General features: G+C 36.5%; 1 protein-coding gene across 5 annotated transcripts in view; it reads left to right on the top strand.

The window, feature by feature from the left end:
* Positions 1–20582, top strand: part of LOC116170436 (dentin sialophosphoprotein-like) — an 84744-nt gene extending 64162 nt beyond the window's left edge. For all 5 annotated transcript variants that reach the window (XM_031486835.1, XM_031486832.1, XM_031486831.1 and 2 more), the window contains 7 exons: positions 3625–3768; positions 14384–14579; positions 15032–15290; positions 16832–17016; positions 17081–17299; positions 17356–17510; positions 17560–20582. In XM_031486835.1, the coding sequence (XP_031342695.1) occupies positions 3640–3768; positions 14384–14579; positions 15032–15290; positions 16832–17016; positions 17081–17299; positions 17356–17510; positions 17560–19185 (2769 nt within the window). In that variant the 5' untranslated portion in view covers positions 3625–3639 and the 3' untranslated portion in view covers positions 19186–20582. The remainder of the gene's footprint in view (positions 1–3624; positions 3769–14383; positions 14580–15031; positions 15291–16831; positions 17017–17080; positions 17300–17355; positions 17511–17559) is intronic.
* Positions 20583–22241: the final 1659 nt, after the last annotated feature.

Genomic DNA, 22241 nt, shown 5'->3' with positions numbered 1-22241 from the left:
AAACTTACTGCGTCCAAAAAGTATGCCAACATGACTTTTTCCTCTACTTGTTTCGCCCCATGTTCGTTGCTCAATTGGCAAAACACTTAGTACTCTTTTTCATACCTTGCGGCCGACTTCTTAGGAACCAACTTTTCGGTTGCTTCATGAGATTTCGACAGGATTGTATCGGGAAAAGTGGAACATCCCACAACGTTTATAACGTCAATTTTTCAGTGAAAAAATTCAATTGTCAACAAACTACAAACTATAGCAACGGCCGTTGCCACAGAAACAAGGTAATGCGATTTTTACAATATGATGAAATTTTGTAATCTTTGAAATGAAATAATGATACAAAACAGACTTACAGTATGAAATAAAATACGTTACGATATACGTGCGGTAGTACTTGTAACAGTACTCGTTTAAGACATTCTTGACTCGGCTCCTGACGTCGCCTCGTCCATAATGTCTAACTCGTACTGTTACAAGTAACCTACCGGACTTATAACGTAAATAACTATTTCATGACAGAGGCAGGCCAGACTACTTTTCCTGTCGCCTGTCACCGGCCGCATTTACACTTTGGCGGCCCCGCATCTCTCACTTTTCCGGCCGCATCTGTCACATTGCTAAGCTAAATGCACAGCCGTCTATAATTACAAGCCGTGCTGAGAATTATGGCAACACTGCATGGTAGGCCGATTTCCTAATTCAACTTGACAGATTTCAGGTGTATTTTATATGTGTTTTGGGTGTAATATTCCTATTTACCTGTTTTAATAGAACGAGATTGCAACAATTTGTGTTACTCCGTACGGAATGAACAGAAATTATTATTCAGGTAAGTTGCTAAACGAAATATATCGATTTGTTGTCATAACCTCTAAAACAGGCTACTCGTTACTGGACCCTTTACAAGCACTTGTATTTGTTTAAAGTACCTGTACAAGCTCAAATATGACCTACACAGCACGTGGTACGTAAGTACGGTAAGTGTTTATTGTGAAAAAACTCAATTAGTTTGTATTTCAGGTATTCTAGCACGGACATGTGAAGTCGATTTTATGAAGGAACCTTCCGACTTATTCCCAGGAGTTCACGGTACGGGAATTTGAAGTCTACGGGGCTCCCCACTTTAAAAGCTTCCTACCTAGCCCCACTGGAGTAGCGACTGGCTTAAAATCTGCCATTCCGAATCGCACCTGGTCGTTGATAAAACCTCTCTGATACACAGCGATTTACTATCCTTTTGCCGAAATTAAGTGCTCAAACGTGTGCTTCACCTGGACCTCTTTCGTAAGAAGTTCACTAATTTCGGAGATCTCGATGGAAAACACATTATGATGCAGTTACCGATTTACAGCGTTTCGAAATTTAAAGTCAAATAAAAATGTTATTATCCATTTTTGTAAATGAATAAAATATGTACAATTGTAAGCTGCCTAAGTATCTTTCTTCTGTATTAAAACCACCAAGGCGAAACACAGGAGAGAGGAAAGATGCAATTTTTCAAGAGCAACAAAACGCCATTAAAACTTACATCGGCCCACTGATTGACTTTCGGACAACGTTGCCAAACTTCTCAGCATGGCTTGTAATTATAGACGGCTGTGCTAAATGTCTGTAATGACTAATGACATCTGTCATCACTGACATTAATCAAAAGTTCTATGTGAATATTTAAATTTTATATGCGATTTATGGTAAAATTTAATACAAAACTCGTCAGTAAAGTGACACTACTTGACTCGGAAATTAAAATACTCGGTCCCAAAGGGCTCTCTTACTTCAATATTTTCTCGCCAGTAATGTGTCATTTTCCTGACTTTTATGTAAATAACTATTATCACTATTTTTTTGCATATACTTTAATTATCCCGCTTATAATAATACCCGCATTTTACACTAGCATGATTTATTTATTCGCACGGTTGAAATTCTGTAATGTTCAAGTAGGACCGGGAATCTTGAGCGTACTTATAAATGCCAATTTTGTAGTGTCTAATTAAAGAACATGCATTGGATGTATAACAGTCTGTAGTTCAACTACATTGTCTTCCTACTCTGCAATAAATGTATGAAATCAAGCTTTTTATTCTTTTGAAGTACCTATACTAAACATCTATTGCAGTAATTGCTCGACTTTTACTTCTTTGACAGATTCGTACTATACTCGTATTACCTATGTCATAAGAATAAAAAGCGCCTCCTTCTTTGACGAACGAGCAATCAATTGTTTTTCATTGAGCAAATCCACCCTAGCGAGTAAGAAATGGCACTGCTTGTCTTAATTATAAATACCTTTTCACCAGTCGAAATTACAAGTATATTTTATGTACACTCATAAACGTAAAGTTTAGAATGGTGCGTGATTTACCGAGTGATTTACCTACTGTCATAGTCTTTTTCTGTTTTCTCTATAGCAAAACGTGTGTGAAAATGGTCAACCTTTGAAGCTACTTTGGTCATATCATATTTTTGTGTGGATTACGAAAAAACACATTGAATTCTTTTATTCGGTCAGATATAAATTGGCGCAGTTCATCGTGACATACCACATACAAATGGGTTTTCGGGTCTCATCAAAATGAGCAAACTTTTCAAATATTCTGCACTTTCTTCAGATTCCGAATTCTGCTATGCACATTGATCAGTCTCACGCATCTAAAAGCTGAATCCTACATTTGAAGATTCTTAATTACCATTTCTGCATGCCGTCCAATTCCAAGTTTACCAATTCTTCTTGCACCTGCCGCTACTTAATTTCACCTGGAATTTAAATTGCAATAGAAAACTCATCTCGCTAATCTCACTTTTATAATCAATCTTCAAAAACTTTGAACCGTCAAAAGCGATCCAACTTAAAAGCTAAGCAATTAAAATTTATACATCTACTTATAATGATTTATACCAAATGACCGGAAATGTGTAGTGAGGCTCGAGTTTTATTATCATGTTAACTGTAAGTAAATTTGATTTGAAAGCATCAGAGGAAGCTTAAAATTTGATTAGCAATTAAATCAAAATATTAAAATATATGACTTTTTAATAGACTTTAAGTGATACGTACGGACGAAAGAAAATGATTTATATCTCGCACGATTTTTTTAATTAGTAATTGTAATCTGAGTGAAGTTAGGAAAAATTTGCCAATTCTTATTATGAGCAATTACGTATTTGCAATCGATTTTCTCCTAATAAAATTATACTTAATGGTCTGTCCTGTTACGCTTGACACCAATTTATATTGAGTAAAAAAGTCGTTGCACTAAAAAGTGACAGGTACAGTGAATACGACGATGATTTATAGATCGGTTGAAATTTTTACATATTTTCCTAACAGTTTGTGGATGACGATGCAACGCGGATGTTTTCGATTTGTAACCTCTGAACCTTAAGACAATAATGTACGCTTTGGCGAATTTCATTAAGACTTTAAATTGAACCGCGTGTGCGTAGTTTCTCTTCCTTTTTGGAATATTTTACATATTAAGAGATGCATTGAAGCGTCAATTAACTGCTTGGGTTGATTACCATCGTCTGTCATGGGGACATGGTGTCTCTTATAATGACGTGTGTGTCTTACTTGTATTTTATATTTATATTTCAGTTTTGGTTTCATTTCTTTTTCTGTTTCAGGATGATTACCTGACGATGAGCATAAATAGGCCGGAGTGTCGAGTAATGTTGCGCCGGTGTTTGGCTATCATCGTGCGCAAAGAAGGTTGTCAGGGTGATCCTGGTGACTTTTGGATGTATGAAAGTGGTTACATGCTATTTCAAGTAAGTACTTTTGTACTAAATTTATGTATTGTCATTGTTATTCATCAATTGGAAATATGTAGTGAAAAGGGAAAATATTACGAGGATTAAACGATCTTCACCCCTGAACCTGAACTTCGTCTGTTCGCCTTGCATATTAAATACACCATTGAAGATAAATTTCAAGTAATAGAGTCCACATGGTACACAAAAACAAATAAAAATGTGGTACTTATTACAAAATTTCAAGTTCACAAAATAATTAAAATAAAAAAACGAAACCTTGGAGGGTAAAATAACATCGAAAAATATAGAATTGACAAATGCCCATTCTATGTTTTTCTATCTTTGAGTTATGGTTCGTAATTTTAGCCCCACACCTTCGCTTTGGGACTGGTAATTCGAAAATTTTATTATAAACTTTGAATTATTAGGTATAACTTCAAATCCCTCGACTTATAAGTAGAAATTAGCCCCAAAGCTTGGACTTCTAAGTGAAAATTTGAATTTCTATTGTGATATACAGGGTAAACATTTTGTATGGAACACTGAATACAGTATCTTCAAAACATCATATTTAAAAAGAAGCTTTTTATTGTTTTCAAAATGATAAAAAGTTTGCTACTGGTAGGACACTCCTTAAATGAATATGTGTACCCGCGTATCAAATTTTAAATCCTATAAATACGTTAAATTCCATTAAATACGCTTAAATCCTTTTAATTAAACTTCATTAAAAACATTTAAATCTCATTACATACAGTTAATTCCTCTTAATTACACTTAAGTATCCAATTAAATGCCACAAAATACCAAAAATAAAACAAAAAATACGCAGTATACATATCTATAATCCTAAATAAAATGTTTAAATCATTATTTTTGTAGTTGCATGAAGATGCACAACTATACATTCTGGAGTAATTCTAGAGTGTCGACTGTAGACCATTAAAAAAATAAATAACAACGTACAGAGTGTCCCATTTTCGACACTTTTATAGGGTATCTTCGTAATCTTTAGTGCTATCAAAGTTCAAATGATTTAAAAAAATACAAAAAAATTCCAAAAATGTTGAAACTTTCTGAACCCATTTTGAATTTTTAGCGTTAAGTACATTTTTGAAAAGAGAATTTAATATGCCATTTTTTAGAATAAAATATACGGGATGTTCTAATAAAAAAATGAGGTTAGGTCCGATAACTATTTTACCTGATCCAGTATACTTATTTTTAAAACGGTAGATTATTCAAAAATGATTACAAAGAAACTTTTGTAATAAACATTTTTCAAAATATCTTTTAACTAAGAAAATACAGGATCATTATAAAATTGAACAAAATTTTCTTTTTTCGATAAAGTGCCTTCTAAAAAAATGATGTGAAAACGGAAGAAGTTTTAGTTTGTGTCTCAATTCAAAATTTAACCACCGGCGAGATTGAGTTTCTCTGAAAAAAATTAAACGGTCAAATTTGTAGGAAATAATTAGTTATAACAGGGAAATCGTTGAAGTCAAGGATATAACACATAGGACGTCCAGAAAGTAAGGTCCATTCATATATTCTGCCATTGCAGTAACCTTGTATCTTTATGAAGCTGTTGACGCCATTTTGACTTAGCTATTTGTTGAATTTGTAACGGTTTTTTCCGCTAAAATGCACCCCAAGACATACCATCGACACAAACAACAGCTATATCAGAAAGGGACTCATCTTTTTAACAAGCGGATTAGTAAAATTAAGGGAGATGAACACGAATTATATGTAATCTCTCCGGCCAAACGTGCCGCGTTGTACCAATCGACGTATATTGATGAAATAGCAATTGATTAAATCCCGCCAAGCGGCATCCCAATTATTTTCCGTAAACCAAACCAAACGGGCGCCTCGATAAAAACCAATTTTTCATCAGCACAGAATTTTCAAACGCGTCCACTTACAATCAGGTCCTTCTGCACGGAGATTTTTTTAACGAACCACTCCCGAAACCGAACGACAACACCATACTGCTGACGAAGAATAGGCGATTCGATAAAACCACCACATAATGGGAATTTCTATCGAAAAATTTCCTTAAAAACTAACGAAAAATAACTATAAACCCTAACGGATACATTATACGGTGATTGATACAAATGCCAGTGTAAGTTTTACGAGCCCATGATTATGAGTGTTTTCTATTCACTGAGGGGTCCTTTATAGTACTATATCAAGAAGAGATGAAATAGATTCAGTTAAAGGGGAGGGAGTTAACAATAAAGTCAGTATAAAATATAAGATTCGGATTCAACATCTAAAAAAATAGAAAAGGAGAAATCAAAAGTATCCACCTCAAAATTTTCCTAGTAAAAATACTAACTGACTGGAATCCTTATGCACAAAAGTGAGACTTGTTAGGGTTGATGAATAGAAGGAAGATTGCGACCTTCAGATAACCGCGCGAAGGCCACGGCATTAATATTCATTATGGCAATAGAACGAACACTATAAGTGAGTAGGTATATTGTTACATGTTTTTTCATTCTGTTTCTCTCTAGATTATTTAAATTAGTTACATTTTTTATACAGAATATTTAAATTGGACTCCTTTTTTTGGATGCAACGGTGGACTATCATGTAGATATGATCACTTTATCGGGGTTTCTCGAAATGAGCGCCGACATAAAAACAAACCATGTCAAAATTTTGCTAATTTTACTTCTAGTATCCACAATTCAATTTGTGGAAAGTATTTGGTGCACATAATAAATCGGTTGTTACATCATGTCAATCACTTCACTTTAATTACTGTGAAAAGTAAATTTGCTCTTACTTTCTATCAATACTCAACTCAGGTAGTTTTCAAGGTATTTATTTTGAACGTGGGTATCTATCCGTTCACCTAATTGATTGATCATTGTTAAATTTTCTATTTGTATACCCATAGCCCCCATAGGTGTTCGTGTTTACCGTATAAAACATATACTTTCATTGTGCCAAATCAATTAACATATTATACAAATTGGAACGCAAATATTAAAAGCATTTTAAACCTATTCGTGATTATGTGGCGAAATTCTCATTACTGCCGCACTTTAGACATTTGTGTTTGTTTTAATCAAGCATCGGTTTAGTGAAGAACAATCCTGGCTGCTTCCTTCTGATTCGCCTCCGCATCCTTTACTTGTGATCTTTCTTGGCCCTAAGGCAATACCCTTATCGTAGTCAGACATAAGCTATTTTGTTCTCATCTCTTTTGTTCCTAGCCTTGGACTGTCCAGCGACTAAATTCATAAACTGCCCACCTTCTACCCCTTGGCCATATTAGATTGTTATTGGAATCTAGGTGACCTTGATTTTTCCAGAACAATCACTTTTTGTATCGCTATTCCATGTTTTAGATAGCTTTTGAGATCTGGTTGCAATGGATGCGGTCACAAACAAGTTACTAAGAATCGCATACGATTTTCAGTAGGTGAATTTTTTGCCATCTGGCTCATATTCTATAGCACGGATTCTTGAACTCGTACAAATCAATTGGCTAAAGTTTGACATCGCTATCTCTTTTCGTTCTCGAGTTAGGCGAGGAACAGACGGACAGACAGACGAACAAACCATCACTAGAGGAGGGTATTAACCCGAAATCACCACCGAAATATTTGCAAATGTTAAAGGTGTTTGATGCCAATGCTGAAGGCCCCAGAACTGGTTAACGTCACTGTAACTGCAAAAATTGCAGGAAACGTCCAGAAAATAGAAGATATTGTGCGGAAAGACCGATTGAGCGTTCAAATAATAGTACCGACACACATACAGATAGCGAGCCCAATTGTGCACGATGAATTAATCATGACAAAGGTTTGTGCAAAATTGGTTCTGCAAACTCACTCACGGACAAAAAGACAATCGGTGAACCATTGATAGGATCAAGGAAAGATGAGGTATTAACAAAGATATGGAAAAGGAGGGGGACTACCTAAAGAATGGAATAGTCCCGATTTTCAAAAGAAGCGACGAGGCTTCTATGGAAAATTATAAGGGAATTACGACTACGTACAGAATTTATGCGAAAGGTTAGAAAGAAAAATACAAGAAGAGGATGTGGGAGGGATTCAGTAAAGGGAGGGGAACGATCGAATGTAGAAGAGAAAATGGTGAAGTGACGATGAGACAGGCGGGAGACAGGAAATAGAAGTTAAAAAAAAGACTTTAGAAGAAGAAATTACCTGTTTGCTGCAATGGTGGGAGGAAGACAAAGAAGGCATTAACGGCATTTCATAAAATTTTGACATGTACAAAAAACGGTAATCTCAATAGCCAGCTAGGAAGCTAAACTTATTACGATTAAAATAGATACGGGCAACTGAGGTCGAAAGGGGGAGAAACATAGGGGAAAGTGGGAAAATCACAAAAAAGGGGCCATTGATGCACAAGTACAGTAACACAGAGGGTGGAGATAGAGAACTCACGAGGAAACAGTAGGTACAGGGCACTAATAAGGGAGTGGTTGCCGAAATACATAATGGGGGGAAGAAAAGGTACCTAATGGCGAGGTTCAGATGCGGAAATGAGGGCTGAGGAAAGCAGAAGTGGAGAAAATGTGCTATGGGAATGCACAGAAGTGGAAAGGCTAAGAGGAAGCAGGAGTGAAGTGCTGGAAGAGGAGGCAAGAGGACGAAAGTGGATAAGGATGATTCTGGAAAAAAAGAAGAGAAAAAAACACATCCGTTTTAGGTTTTGTTTTGCTAACACTGTTTGCCAATTAGCGTCAATAAAGCTATCATATATAGGGCTGCGAGTTTCACTATAAATTCACCATAAAAATAAAGACCTTATACCCATCTCAAGACTAAAAGATAACGAACCACCTTTGATTGGAAATAAGTTTGCCAATGTTTATATGAATTTTATAATAGCATTTCCTCTTTGTACACAAACCTCTACCTCAGTGAGCATCGGGATCTAGGATTTAATGAATGGTATTGATAAATTGGAGGATAAATTCCCATATGTTTATTAATTAACTACTTTAAACTTCCGCTGTTCTATCGACCGACAGTGTACAGTGAAATATTGGAAAATACTCAGAAAACCAGTTGCCGCTTTAGATCAATTATGTCTCATCCCAACATAAATGTACAAAAATTTCCCCAGAGCTAAGAAACAGTCTTTGAAAAATAAACGACGTGCTCCAAAGACCCAACAGTTTTCGTAACTGGTGAATAAAAGCGGTTCTTCTTTCTTCCTGCAAATGTTACTAATGCCAAAATATCTTTTAAACTGAAAAACCATGACATTTTCTATGTGAAACTAGGCGATCTTTTTCAAGGTTTTTGTTTGTCACACCCTCGCTTTATGAGAAAATTTCGTTGATCATTTGGTAGGTATTAATCTTCAAGTGACAAATACTTTTCGATATCTTACTAACTAGTAACTAGTAGCCATTATTCCGTTGATCTTTTCGCCTGCTAAGTTTAACAATGCTAGACCAGCGTATTTCGGTCTAGAAACCGTACCTACTTACCTAACTGTTTTGGGATCATTCCACCTGTAGCGTCCGAGTAACCAGAATTTCGATCTTTATTAATTCGGTAATTTTGTAATTTGTAACAAAATGTAAATGATAGAACTAGGTACCGTTTCCATGGGGATGTAGTGTGTATAGGTAGAATTAATTGGCTGTTGCTCAGTCTCCCAGGAAGAATTACAGTTACTACTGTTAATTAACACATTTTTCATATATCTATACAATTAGATTGCACTGCGAACTGTTTTAATGATGTACAAATAACAATAAACACTCATTTTTTCCTCTAAACGTTAGCGCTTCTCTCCCATATCTGCCTAATAACATTAATTTTGAGTAGTTTATCTTAATTTGCCAAAACATTAATTTACGATTTGTTTTGCATAAATTAGTATTAATCTACACGCCGTTTAATTTATTGCATACGATTTTTTGCAATAATTACCGCCAAATTCTTACAATTCCTCAAGATTAAATGTAATGCTTCCGATTGGGCTGAGGAAAAGAAAGTTCATTGAAATTCGATGTAATGGGGCGGTTTCTTAAACTGTAAAAAATGGTAATAAGCAGATTGTTTTATAACCGCCGTTATTTGGCTGTCACATGTCTATAAATACGACCTGCGTTCCTTGATTTCAAATTCGAACCGTAGGTTGTTACTCCAGTTAATGTGGGAGTGAAAGTGAAATTATATTTTTTCCTATGTATTGTAATATAACGGTTTCCGTTAATTATATACAATTAATGCGTATTCTGTCACTATAGCCACGATTTTATGAGTATACTCTTACTTTTATTATTTATAACCATTTAGAATTCGAATTTTACATTGCATATTTATAAGTACCTTCCTACTTGATATCTAAAAATATATTTACTTGCCTTTATAAAAATAACATAAATTGAGGATGTTAAATTACCTCGGGGTGAAACATTTAATACGCTTTTTATATCAGCCAGTTTATAAAATTTATGATTGGAATATGTTATATATGAAAGTAAAAAAGCTGAGTGCAGTTTGTGCATTCCCCAGCTATATTTTTATAAGTTCTCCAGAGGCCATCGCATTAAAAATAACTACTCTTAATCTTAATTAAAAGAAGCCTTTTTATATGCGTTTCCCAGTTTAGTCACTGTAAAATTTACGTATCTGATTACGCGATACTTATTTTCGTTTATATCCTTATCCGAATGGATTGCATTCCGTGTGAGTGAAAGGGGTGGGATCGGAAAAGTCGATGCTTATTTAATAGCAGATGGGATGTAAACTAATTAAGATCGTTTAGGTTATTTCTCCAGCTTACCTCGCTAACTGGTGGACAGGGGGTATAATTTAACTACGTTTACCAACAACCATATGTAATATAGCTACATACCTATTATCAGAACGTGTAACGAATTTGGGAGAATTCGGACAAACCCATTCGGCTGAATCCGTTCGCTACGCCTAAAGAAAACTTCCCCTTACCAGAACACTGGTGATAACATTTATTTTCAGCTAAATCATCCCAAAATACTCACCTGCGAAAGATTCGTCTCTGGAAGACTGGCTCCGAAAGCTTTTTCCACGGAATATTTGATTTCAGAAGTAAGGAGAACTCGACTCGAAAAAATTAGCTATAAGAAAATTCGCCCAGAAATATCCATCCCAAAGACAAGCCGGTTCTGGAGAAACACTCTCTTGGTTGCTTATGTGAATTGCATCCCTTGCAAATGACAAGGGAACTTCCAGGGGCGTACTAATTGACAAATTGTTATTGTACAAGTTTGCAAACACTTTTCTCAGAACTGCAGCGGGTTGGTGGCATTCTGTTTTTTAAATTCTATTAATTATCACCCTTAGCAAGAAGAAAATGACAATTGCATCTCCTACAAATGTCAAGGGAAGTTCCAGTGGCGCCCCAAGTGACAAATCTCCATTACACAAGTTCCCAAAATTGCAGCGAATTACTGTGATTCTGTTTTTAAATTTTACTTTATAACACTATTTTCTAGTTTCTAGTTCTTAGAAGACGGTATGGAGTCTATTGTGGTAGTTAGTCAATGTAAATGCTGCCCTCACTGCGTATAAGCAGGCATTTAAATCGTAGTAGTAGGAGAGCTGGTAGACATTTTTGGGTAGGCATTTGAGGAACACTGAAAAGTTGTCCAATACTTCTCCAATAATACCCAAAGACAGAATTGCAGACCTGGCTGAGGAGTAGCGGGGCTTAATCAACCCCTATATTTTTCAAGATCCGAATTTTTTTTCTCATAAAATTTTCTTGAGGCATTTTTACACCTTTAAATTTGATATCTAAACAGCGACAAAATCAATAAGCCAGATCTCTGCATTTTCTAAGCCTCACGCCGCTGAAAGCCCTTTGCCACGCATATGTTCGAGAAAGGATCGTTGTCTGGACGAGACTTCCTTCATTGAATCCCAATTCCCACGAGACGAAGGTTCCAGTGATCAGTATTCCGGGAGCGGATATCCGGAGGGCAATTTTTTCCGGGAATGTATCTGCCGAGGGTGCCTTTTCCTAAGACGAATACTCGGAGGTAAATATTCCAGATTTTACCGAGACAAGTTTTTCAAGGCAAATTTACCGCACCTGAACATATTTCGAATAGTACCTAACACAGGCGTTCTTTGCTTGGCGGTTAATTTTTGATCATGTTATTCGAAATTGTAATTGAATTTGATTTGTAGGAAAATTATTTGATATTGACTTTGTTTAAATAATCCCGTTGTATTTTGATTTTTATTTATTGTTAATTTAGAAAGATAAGCAAAATTTGGAAATATGTGCGTGAAATGTGTTGTTAAAGATTATCTCCGGTCATTGCGATAAGTGTTATCGCTGCGTAAAAGTTAGACAAGCACAACACAGATCTCAGTGTTTCGGCGCCGCAGTCATTTTCATAAGAACGATAAGTTGGTTCGGAAAGTTGAAATGAAAGGGAAGACAAGATAGTTAAGTATACTTTATAATACCGGCCGTCAGTGTAGTATTAAGTGTGCCTCTGATATAACGTGGTGGTACTCACTTCTTTGTAAACAAAATATTACCTACCTACTACTATAAAAATTACGTTTAGCAATTTAAATTATAGCCTTTTTGCTGAAGTTTTAACACAAAATATATCTAATTTAAATGTGGTCCTGCAATTATTCAGGTATTTTATGTTTTTAAAGTTACTAAAAGTAAACGAAATCAGTGATAAATTACGAATCGCTTGGCCATTAAGTATGTGTCAGCTTTAAAACTATTATTTTTCAGTCAATGCTTCATTATTACAGTTGGAACTTTCAGAAAACAGGAATGCATAGACGCCGCGACGCCTGCTACGTCGCGACAACATCCGCCAACTTACATAAGTTTCCAATTTAATCTCATTCGTGAATCGTGACTGCTTTCTTCACTTAAATAAGAAACACTTGGTATGTTAAGTGTTAAGCATTGCATACAATCAACTTATTCAATTGGCAACCTAATTTGGAGCATAAAAAACCGTACCACGCCTTATGTTTAACTTTTATCTCATTTTATTTTCGAATACTTCCACCTAAATAATAAGTTTTTAATAGATTTATTGATTGTCTGTGCTGAAAGACTTTCAATTTCCATCTTGGTGTAATATTCAATTTCGATTAGTCGTTGATGGTATTTTATTGTGTAATGTCGAAAAAATAATAAAAGGTCAGATCCCAATTATACCATACAATAACCGTACAAATTGGCATAGTGTTGTTGATTGGTTTTCAAATTCGAAATTGTAGTCGATACGAAAGTCTGCGGGGCCATTTTGTGGGATAATCGCATACATAGATTACATTACCTCAGTGTAATGCAATCCGCTTGACATGTTATTTATCTAACCTACCAAAATTCCAAAAATACCTACCCTTTTCTGGAACTGAGATGAGATATTATTTAAACTCAGTAAAGTGGATGATAGAATTCTCGCAAGGAAAACCGATTCTCGAAATATGACTTTATCACCGGACGAAGGTCGACGGACGATTTTGGTCGATATTTCCGATGATTATCATTGTCTGACGTGTGGGGTCTCCGAGTATCGCGCCTTACTCCGATTCCCCTGAGCAGACACCAAATTACATTTTATTGGTTTTCAATGTTTTTCTTTTTTATTTATAACAATTTCTACTACGGTAACTCCTGCCCAAACGAAGATTACGATATTCCTATATCTTCCTGGATTTTTGGCCAGGCTATGGGGACAATTTTTGAGAAAATCTGATGCCGTTTACCTCTGATGACTGCCTCTTTTTCGCGCCCATAGAGAGAAAGTAAAAGTTCTTACCTCAATGATCGTGCTCTAACGCTAACCATTCGTTTAATTTTCAAAAAGTTGGTTTTTTGTGGGCGCTACAAATACGTGTAAGTACTGAATTCGAACGACATTGACGTTAATTCATCTATCAAAAACAATGTCACTGCGAATTATGAAATCGATACGAACTTTGGGACAAATTCCAAGTTTCGTAACTAAAGTTGTGCAATCCTGCTTATGCTTCGTAGGAACTGTCCTTTGCGTACACTACAACCTCAGCGTGTGCTTGTACAAACTAACAAGGGAAATTGTTATTGTAAGCGTTGTAGGATACTTGCCAATTTGTTCTGTCCTTGCCGCCGTGTATGTTTTTGACGAACCATCCGAATTTATTGAAAAATGTCTAATGCTATTTGGTGGTTTACTTCACCTAACAGCCAGTGTCTTTTGTATCCTTGAGAATAGCATTACGGATCCCGCAATAGCGCCATGTAGTGACATACAAGTGTTAATTCTCGGATTGTGTACTCTATCATGCGGAATTTGCATGGTTACCGATATTCTAAATGTTAACCAAGTATTTAGATTACCAATAAGCGAGAATGTCGACGAAAGTAGTTAATAAATGCCATATTGTTTATAGTCAAATTATTTAATGAAATTCGTGCCGGTTGAACAGACGAGAAGACGTTTGTGTAATTTTGCTGGTCTGTGGTTTGTATAGGAAGGGCCACTAAACACATTTAGACCATGGCACAGTTCATCTTTATCATCTAAATTTGGTACTTGTTTGATTAGTGTAATTGTAGTTACACCTTCTGTTATAGAGAATTTTGACATGCTTTTATTTTTCAGGGATTCATCGCTGCAAATGCGGTGTGTTGGTGGAGTAACGCCCTGCAAGGGGCCACGCGAGGGCTCGTGTACCGAGGCTACATTAGTCCAGGAGCTCTCCTTGTTAGCGCTGAACCATGTTCCCTGGAGGTTTTACGAGGTGCTTGGGCTCGTAGAGTGCTCCAACCCCCCTCGGGTTACAAGATAGTTGGCATTGGTAAGTTAAAATCTATGCGTACGAAGGAGTAATATTTAAAATACATTTGGTAACCGATTTACACCAAATCAGCAAAATATTGCACCCCAATTCCAGTTTTCTTACAGCGTTAATTTCAGAGAGAAAGATTCCTCTGGGTTACATTGACAGACATAATTAAAAAGAGAGGATACTGCAACTTCGAACGTAGAAGCCTTTAATCACGCCATTGTTGTTGCTATGCACTACAAATTTGAAATTTCCAGACAATAGGGAGAGGGAATATGGCTTGATTACTAAAGAGAGTTGGGATGGTGGCATGACAAGAATTTAAAATCGCTATTGATTTGTTCGCTACAAAATCGCCTGTATTGGCTGCATTTATATTACAACCCCTCAATTTTCTCCTTGCCTAATAAAACGCATCCGCCTTATATTTAGATTTGTGTGTATATTCCAATTATTTATTGCAGAAGACATTGAAGAGTGCCTTGTAACGAGCGTTGCCCAAACTCAATGGACACCTCTTCCCGAAGCAGTATGTGCTGTTGTCCTGAGACTTTCCAGTCAGGGGCGTCCGGCAGGAATTGAGTCCATTCGAGAGGCTTTAATACTAGCATTTCCTCACGTTTCCCCTCCCAGCGAGCGAACAATTTATGATACCCTTGCTCAACTGACAACTGAAAGGAAATTGTATCATACTTCTAAAGGATACTTTATTGTAACGCCAGAGTAAGTATATCAATTATATTCTATTATACGACGTCATCAATGAAAACACTAGATAACGCATAAATACACTTTAATTTCTCTGTGGCACTGTTCAGTTCAGAGATAGGTTTATAAAAAAGAAGCTTTCTTTTGACTCATTTATTTAGAATGAATTTACGTAATAATAAGTACCTAATAACTAATAAGTAATATAATAACAATAAATACTGTTTGTGTATTAGTTAACTCTGTATCTGCACGCAAAGATCTTTGCTACAGGTAGTTCCTCCTACTTCAACATATGAACAAGAGGTGGCTACTGTCTTGAATTTGAACATGATTACCCCATTTTCCAAGAACGTTGAACGCTCTATTCGCCCGTCTCGTCCTGACGTTCCACTTGCCTTTTATGGGTACCCTCTTCCGACACTTTGTTTTCAAGAGATTCGCTTCGACTTGACCAATAATAGTCGTCCAGCCAGACGATTCATTTTGCTCCTGTGACTATTTTCAGCCGACTAACTGTTTTCGCTCTTAAGGTTTTGACATCTGCAATGGATATATTTGTTCGCGACGTCCCAATGACCCTTGTGATATCCGATCATGATAAGGGCGTCGAGGAGGAGGACTATGGTTGGTAAAAAATTAATTCCTTTTGTTGAGACCTTTTATTCGTGAAAAATAAAACCAGCCCCCCCCCCCCCCCAAACCGCCTCTTTTGATAAGGAGTCAGAAAGAAGGGCGGTAGTTGGTAGAAAACAGTTATATTGTATTGTTGAGATCTTTAATCTTCAAGGTATAGGCTACTTAATGCAAAAAATTCCAGGACTAGGTTGATTCCTATAAAAGTAGTTCCACACGGCAGAAATGGGTCCGGACAACGGTGGTGTAGAGTGGTGAGCCGGCGAAGCATTAAGAGCACACGGAAATCTTTTTTTTAATTCTTAAAAAAATGCGTTAAAAAGAATATGAAAAAAACACATTTTTCGCTGATCATATCGCGCAAATGGTCGCCCTGAACTTGAATGGCGTAATGTGCACATTTTTTGGAATTTTCCATCACGTTTGCCAATGTTGCGGTCAATATGGCGGATGTTGGCCGTAATTTCGTCCAAGGTTCTTGACTTGTTGTCTTCGACTTCATGTAGCCTCGTAGAAAAGTCTGGCGGCGTCAAAATCGCTATGATTCGACCAAGGGAACAATGACTTCAATACATTGATTACGGCACGAGCTGTGTAAGGTGGTGCACCGTCTTGTTGAAACCAGTACCATTTTTGCAGATTACATTCGAATAAGCAACTTAAATGAAAAAACTTTTTGTAAATAGAGGTCCGCTTTTCAAACGCTTTGTCACTCGAAACTCATTTAAACATTCTCAAATGTCATGGTCTTATGTTCAAATTTTAAATTTTTTTGTATAATTGTTCAATGTTAGCACCCGGTTGGCCTTAGCACATCTTCCCTCCTTATATAATTCGCCTGTCCGGATTTTATAATACAGTTATATTTTTACAACTTGTGATATAATGTTGTAGCTAATACCATGTGCTTGCTATTGCAGAAGAAGGCGCTCTAGAAGCCATTCTCGTGGACGACGGAAACATGAGGACGGTAGTGTCAGTAAGGGTCTTTTAATGTCAAATGAAGAAGCATTGGTATTGGTGCATGGTGAAATGGCTACCATTAGAGATGGTGATATCACTCATCAATGCATACAAACAAACTTGGCAGACGTAATATGTGGAGGTGCGTGCAACATTTGCAGTCTTAAAACATGGGCATGGAACTATAATTCCCGATTTTTTTTTAGGTAATGCAAGTGATAAAATTCTGTATGCTCGTACCAATAAAAGGCGATCAGCGTCATTTCCCGCTCACAGAAGTCCAGATAGGAGAGGTTCGTTCAGATTGTGGGGAACGGCCAGGCGATTGCGGAGGTCTGCGTCAACACGGACAATAGCGAAACATTGCACAGACAGTAGTAGTAGTACAGATTACCCAAATAGCAGTGATTCTACACAGAATTCGAGTAAGTTATCTTTATTACACATTGTTGAACATTAAGATGGCGTTTTGCAATTGTAGAAAAGCCGTCACTGTTTACGAGATTATTCAGGCGTTCACGACGTTCGCCGTGTCACTTTAATACGTTTAGCGCCCAGTTTCCTCCAATGGAGTGGTTTAATTCCAAAGCCATACATTTGCATAGTGTGTCTACGCAAACTACTGCTACTGACAAGGTAGTTTATGAAAGAATCATCCATCGGCTCCTTTAATTTATTTTTTCAGGATTCTGCTATTTCCTTACCATATTACTTCGAGAATTCAGAAGTGGGATCTGCACGATCAGCAACGTTACCAAGACAGCACCGGAGACAACTTTCCAACGATTCGACATACGTCACCTCCTACGTTGAGTCTCGAGATCAATCTCCTAGTTTGAAAAGGAACAGTCCTTCTCATGCTTCTAGCACACTACCTCGTAACTCTAGTAATTTAAGAAGCCCATTCCATTCGACCAGAAGCTACGCAAGCTCACGAAGGACTAGTCGCTCAAGTTTATCACCCAAAATTGGTGTTTCAAGTGGCGAAGTTCAAGCAGACGTCGCGCAAAGGTTGAATGCAAGCAATTCACCGATTCGCGATGCAGTGAAACCGAATACAACGAAAACCCCTAGTTTAGAATCACTGAAAACTAGTCATAATACTATAAAGAAGTCGACCAAACCGGAACTCCGGGAGCATTCGAACGAATCTACCAGTGCCATTAACAAATCGTCCTTGCACGAGTTAACTACCGCCTTCAAAAATTCTGTTGCCTTAGATAATAGCGGCCCATCGAGCATCGAGTCGCATAAAAGTAGTAAAACTGCAAGTTCGGCGACGAGCGGACCTTCCAGCTTAGAATCACACAGAACTGTTATAACGCGACCTCCGAATAACAGCTCCAGTCCGAGTGGAAATTCAAAACGATCACCTGCAAAAGTGAAAGAGGGAGACCGAAGTAAAGCAAAAGAAGGACGAAAAGCCTCAAACTTACCGCACAGCAATTCGTTTACCTTACAGGTAACGACGAATCAGGGTGGTTCACTTACCAACAATGCTAATAACGCAATGACGGCAACGATCAACGGCGGTAATTCTGCAAATACGAAGATTTACGTTCAGAACTCTCCGGTGCGTTCGGTCATTACATTCGAGAATGGCCAGAGTGCTGACTCGAACCCTAACGTTGTTATAATTAACGGGACAGAACCGGTGAAGGAAACCGTCAATTGTCCGACAAGTGTTGCTCCAGAGGATCAGAAATATTCCAAAAACATAAATTCAAGCGGATTGAACAACACTACCGTTGACCGATCGTGCAAGGAACCAATGAACAACAACCGGAAATTATCCCTGCAGATACCCATGAAAGAAGGATTGAATTACAAAAACATTTTAAAAAATCAAGTGGGACTGGTTAGCCCAGACTTGGTGGCAATACAAAGTTTTGGAGGGTTTACCCGAAATTCATTCTGTAGCAACCCTCCCAGTCCCACTAAAAGCTACGATAGCATCTGTGATTCCGCGGGAAGCATACTGAGCAAGTACGTTTCGGATTCTAAAACTTCGCTAGAAAAACGAGTTGAATTACCTAATAATTTGGTCGAGAAGAACATTTTGGGATCGGAACCGAACATCTCCTACAAACAGGACTACAGAGATAAGACGTTGACCAGAGACAGTAAGCTTCAAGACTCGCAATTTCCGAGTCTGAGCGACTTGAGTTTTAATTTCACGAGCTTGGCCGCCCAAAAGATTCTGCAAGGGGTCAGCATAAATAGTATCGATACATTGGTGGAATTGAATACGGCGGCGGTAGAGAAACAAAATAATTGTGACGTGGTACATACTGATTTCGGTTTGGTTTGAAAGCGGTAAACTCCTAACTCAACTTTTTGTTTGGAAAAGATGATATTTAGGACCAACCAAAATGTTACTAGTGGTGCATTTAATTTAGTTTAGACAATTTCAAGGATGGTAATTTATTGCTAGTATTTATTCTATCGCCGGGTAACGTATGCGCAGTCTTTGGAGTCAGAATACCAATTTTATTAGGTAGGTACTGTATAGATCTATTAATACAAGGTTTCAGTGCCATGGCAGCCGTTATCTAAGAATGAAAGTGCTCTGGGTGGTCACTAACCATTTCATTTTCGGTATGAAATTTTATTGCTGCAAGTGAACTATCTTACGCCTGTGAGTGATTTTGAAAATTGTTGATACAATTCCAATTCACAAAATTTAATTTATAATCTTTCCACCTTTGGTGTGGTTTGAGTCACATTGTTATACAGTGCTATTAATTTAGAAGTAGACATAGGGATTTCTTATGTCTACTTTTAAATGACACAAATCCTTCTGAAAGATGCCTAATTTTTACAACCGAAATAACATACGCACGCATTTTGTATTGTCATTCTAGATTTTTTAATAAAAACGACAGTAATAGTTTGCTTTTAGGTTATGATGAAGAAATATTAAATTCGGTCGTTATTTCCCCTTAAGTTTCTTATGGGATTCTCTTCCACAAAAAAACATTCAGTTTCATATCCTCCGTTAAATTTGAAAGTTGTTTACGATGTCCTATGTGGGTCACATTTTTGTCATTTAAAACTAGACATAGGAAATCCCTATGTCTACTTCTAAATAAATATCACTCTATAATTGAATATAAAATGAATTTAGTTTGGTTAATGAAATTCAATATTCTGCTGGAAACCAGCTCCATAACAGCAACCTAAACTTACAAATAAGAACTAACACATGCATTACTGTTGTAGGAAAACTAGTTCAAATTGATGCCTATCGTTTCCTGTTCACTTCTGGCGATTTTGATTTGCTGTTTTGTCCAGTAGTAGTGCTATTGGAGTACAGTGGCTAACATTGCTGTTCTTCAATTGTTCAAAGATGTTTTATTTCTGTTGATTAACATACATTTTAACGCAATGTGCTACATAGTAATTCGATCAAGTAGCAAAAGGTAAGAATACTGAACTCAAATTAAAGACGCTAAGATTTGAATCAACTTTTTTGAATATCTTTAACATTTATTAACTAACTCTGCATAATACCTAGAGAAGTAATCAATTTCCTTTGATATATGCTTTAATGAATTCCAATGAAAAAGGGAAGGGGCAAAAGGATTACAAAAAAATATTAGCAAAAGTTCAGAATACCTAATGAAAGACATTTTATGCTCATTTTGTCTTGGTATTTCTCCACAGACGCCAAACCATCATCAAAGGTGCACAAAAATTGAATAGAATCATTTATACATATTTTAGAAGACAGTTTATTAATGCAGCTTTTTTACTACTTTATCCTGCCTCTTTTGCATAATCGTATGAAATGGAACAAATTACCCATTAATGTATTAAACATCATTTGCCCTACTTACCAGTAAACGACACACGCATGCAAGGTACTAAACTAGAGAAATGATTTTGTATATTCAGTATAAAGGAAAAGAGAATGCTTTTGTCTTGCATGTTTTCAACTTGGTTTGAAAAATTGAAGCGAATAACTTGTTAAATACTACCTAAGTTATATATAACTATTAAACTTTTAATAATGTCGGGTGTAAATAATAATCTGTATGCCGTTATACACTACAATTCGTTAGTCGTAGCAAATTTGTTTGTATGCAAAACTAATTAGAAACGTTGAAGGTTATACTACTTTGTATAAAGTTTTGTAAGCAATATTTGTAAAATAATTAATATAATAATAATAATAATAATAATAATGTTTATTCCCACAAAAACAACTAATAGGAAAACAAAAATAAAATAAATAAAGAAAATAAGAATAATGTGGGAAAGGACTGCATTCAGTGTAGCAATACCCTGATCTTCCATGCAGCCCTGTCAAGCATAATATAATAGCAACACATATATATATCAGTAACACCAATGAACGAACACTCACCACGCATTAAGAAAGAAAGAAAAAAATATATATATAAATAAGAAGAAATGCTACAAAACCTATAACGGCAATGTATTTGATATTAGCAACTGGCACATTTTAGATTTGAATGATGATGGACTGAGCATTTTGAGAGACCGCGGAATAGCATTATATATTTTTACCACGTTATACGAAAACGATTTTTCAAAATAACGGGTACTGTGGGTGGGAATATCTAACAGACCCCTATGTCGTAAAAACAAATTATGCACATCCGTGCGGTAACTTAAACGGTCAAGCAAGTATCCAGGAGTTTGGAAATAAAATAATTTATGATAGAACACAGATGAATGCAATATTCTCCTTTGATGCATATTAAGCCACCCTGCTTCCACAATTTTGTGAGAGATGTGATCCCTACGTCCGATACCGTAAACAAATCTTAAGCATGCATTTTGCACTCTTTGGATCCTCGTCGCCGTGACTTGTTCAATACATGCCCCATAGACTACATCACAAAAATTAAAATGGGACAAAATCACAGAATTAGACAAATGCAATTTAATTTTAGGAGTAAGAATATTTCTATTGGGGTACAGTTTTCTTAGAGTCCCAAACGCTTTGCTCACACAGGCACTGACATGCTGTGTAAATTTAAGATCTGCATCCATGTTTAGACCCAAATTACGTGACATGTTCATTACAGGCAGCAGCACATTTCGGAGATGAATTTTAATAAAAGGTTCCCTAGCTAATTTACGACCGAAAATAACAACCGCAGATTTTGTCGAGTTAATGTGCAAATTGTGGTCTAGAGCAATATCAGCCAAAGTATTTATCTCCTTGTTCACTATTTCAACGGCTTCGTTCAATTTAGCAGGATTAAAACTATGATAAATCTGCGTATCATCCGCATATTGATGGTACAGATTACTACAAATGGAATTAGAATAAATAATATATAAAAATGGTCCCAATACGGAACCCTGCGGAACACCCCGTCGTATGTCAAGTGA

This window comes from Photinus pyralis, unplaced genomic scaffold (assembly GCF_008802855.1).
Source record: "Photinus pyralis isolate 1611_PpyrPB1 unplaced genomic scaffold, Ppyr1.3 Ppyr1.4_LG5, whole genome shotgun sequence".
In the NCBI taxonomy this organism is placed as follows: Eukaryota; Metazoa; Arthropoda; class Insecta; order Coleoptera; family Lampyridae; genus Photinus; species Photinus pyralis.
Note: the sequence above shows the minus strand (reverse complement) of the source record. Positions and strands in the feature narration are given on the sequence as shown.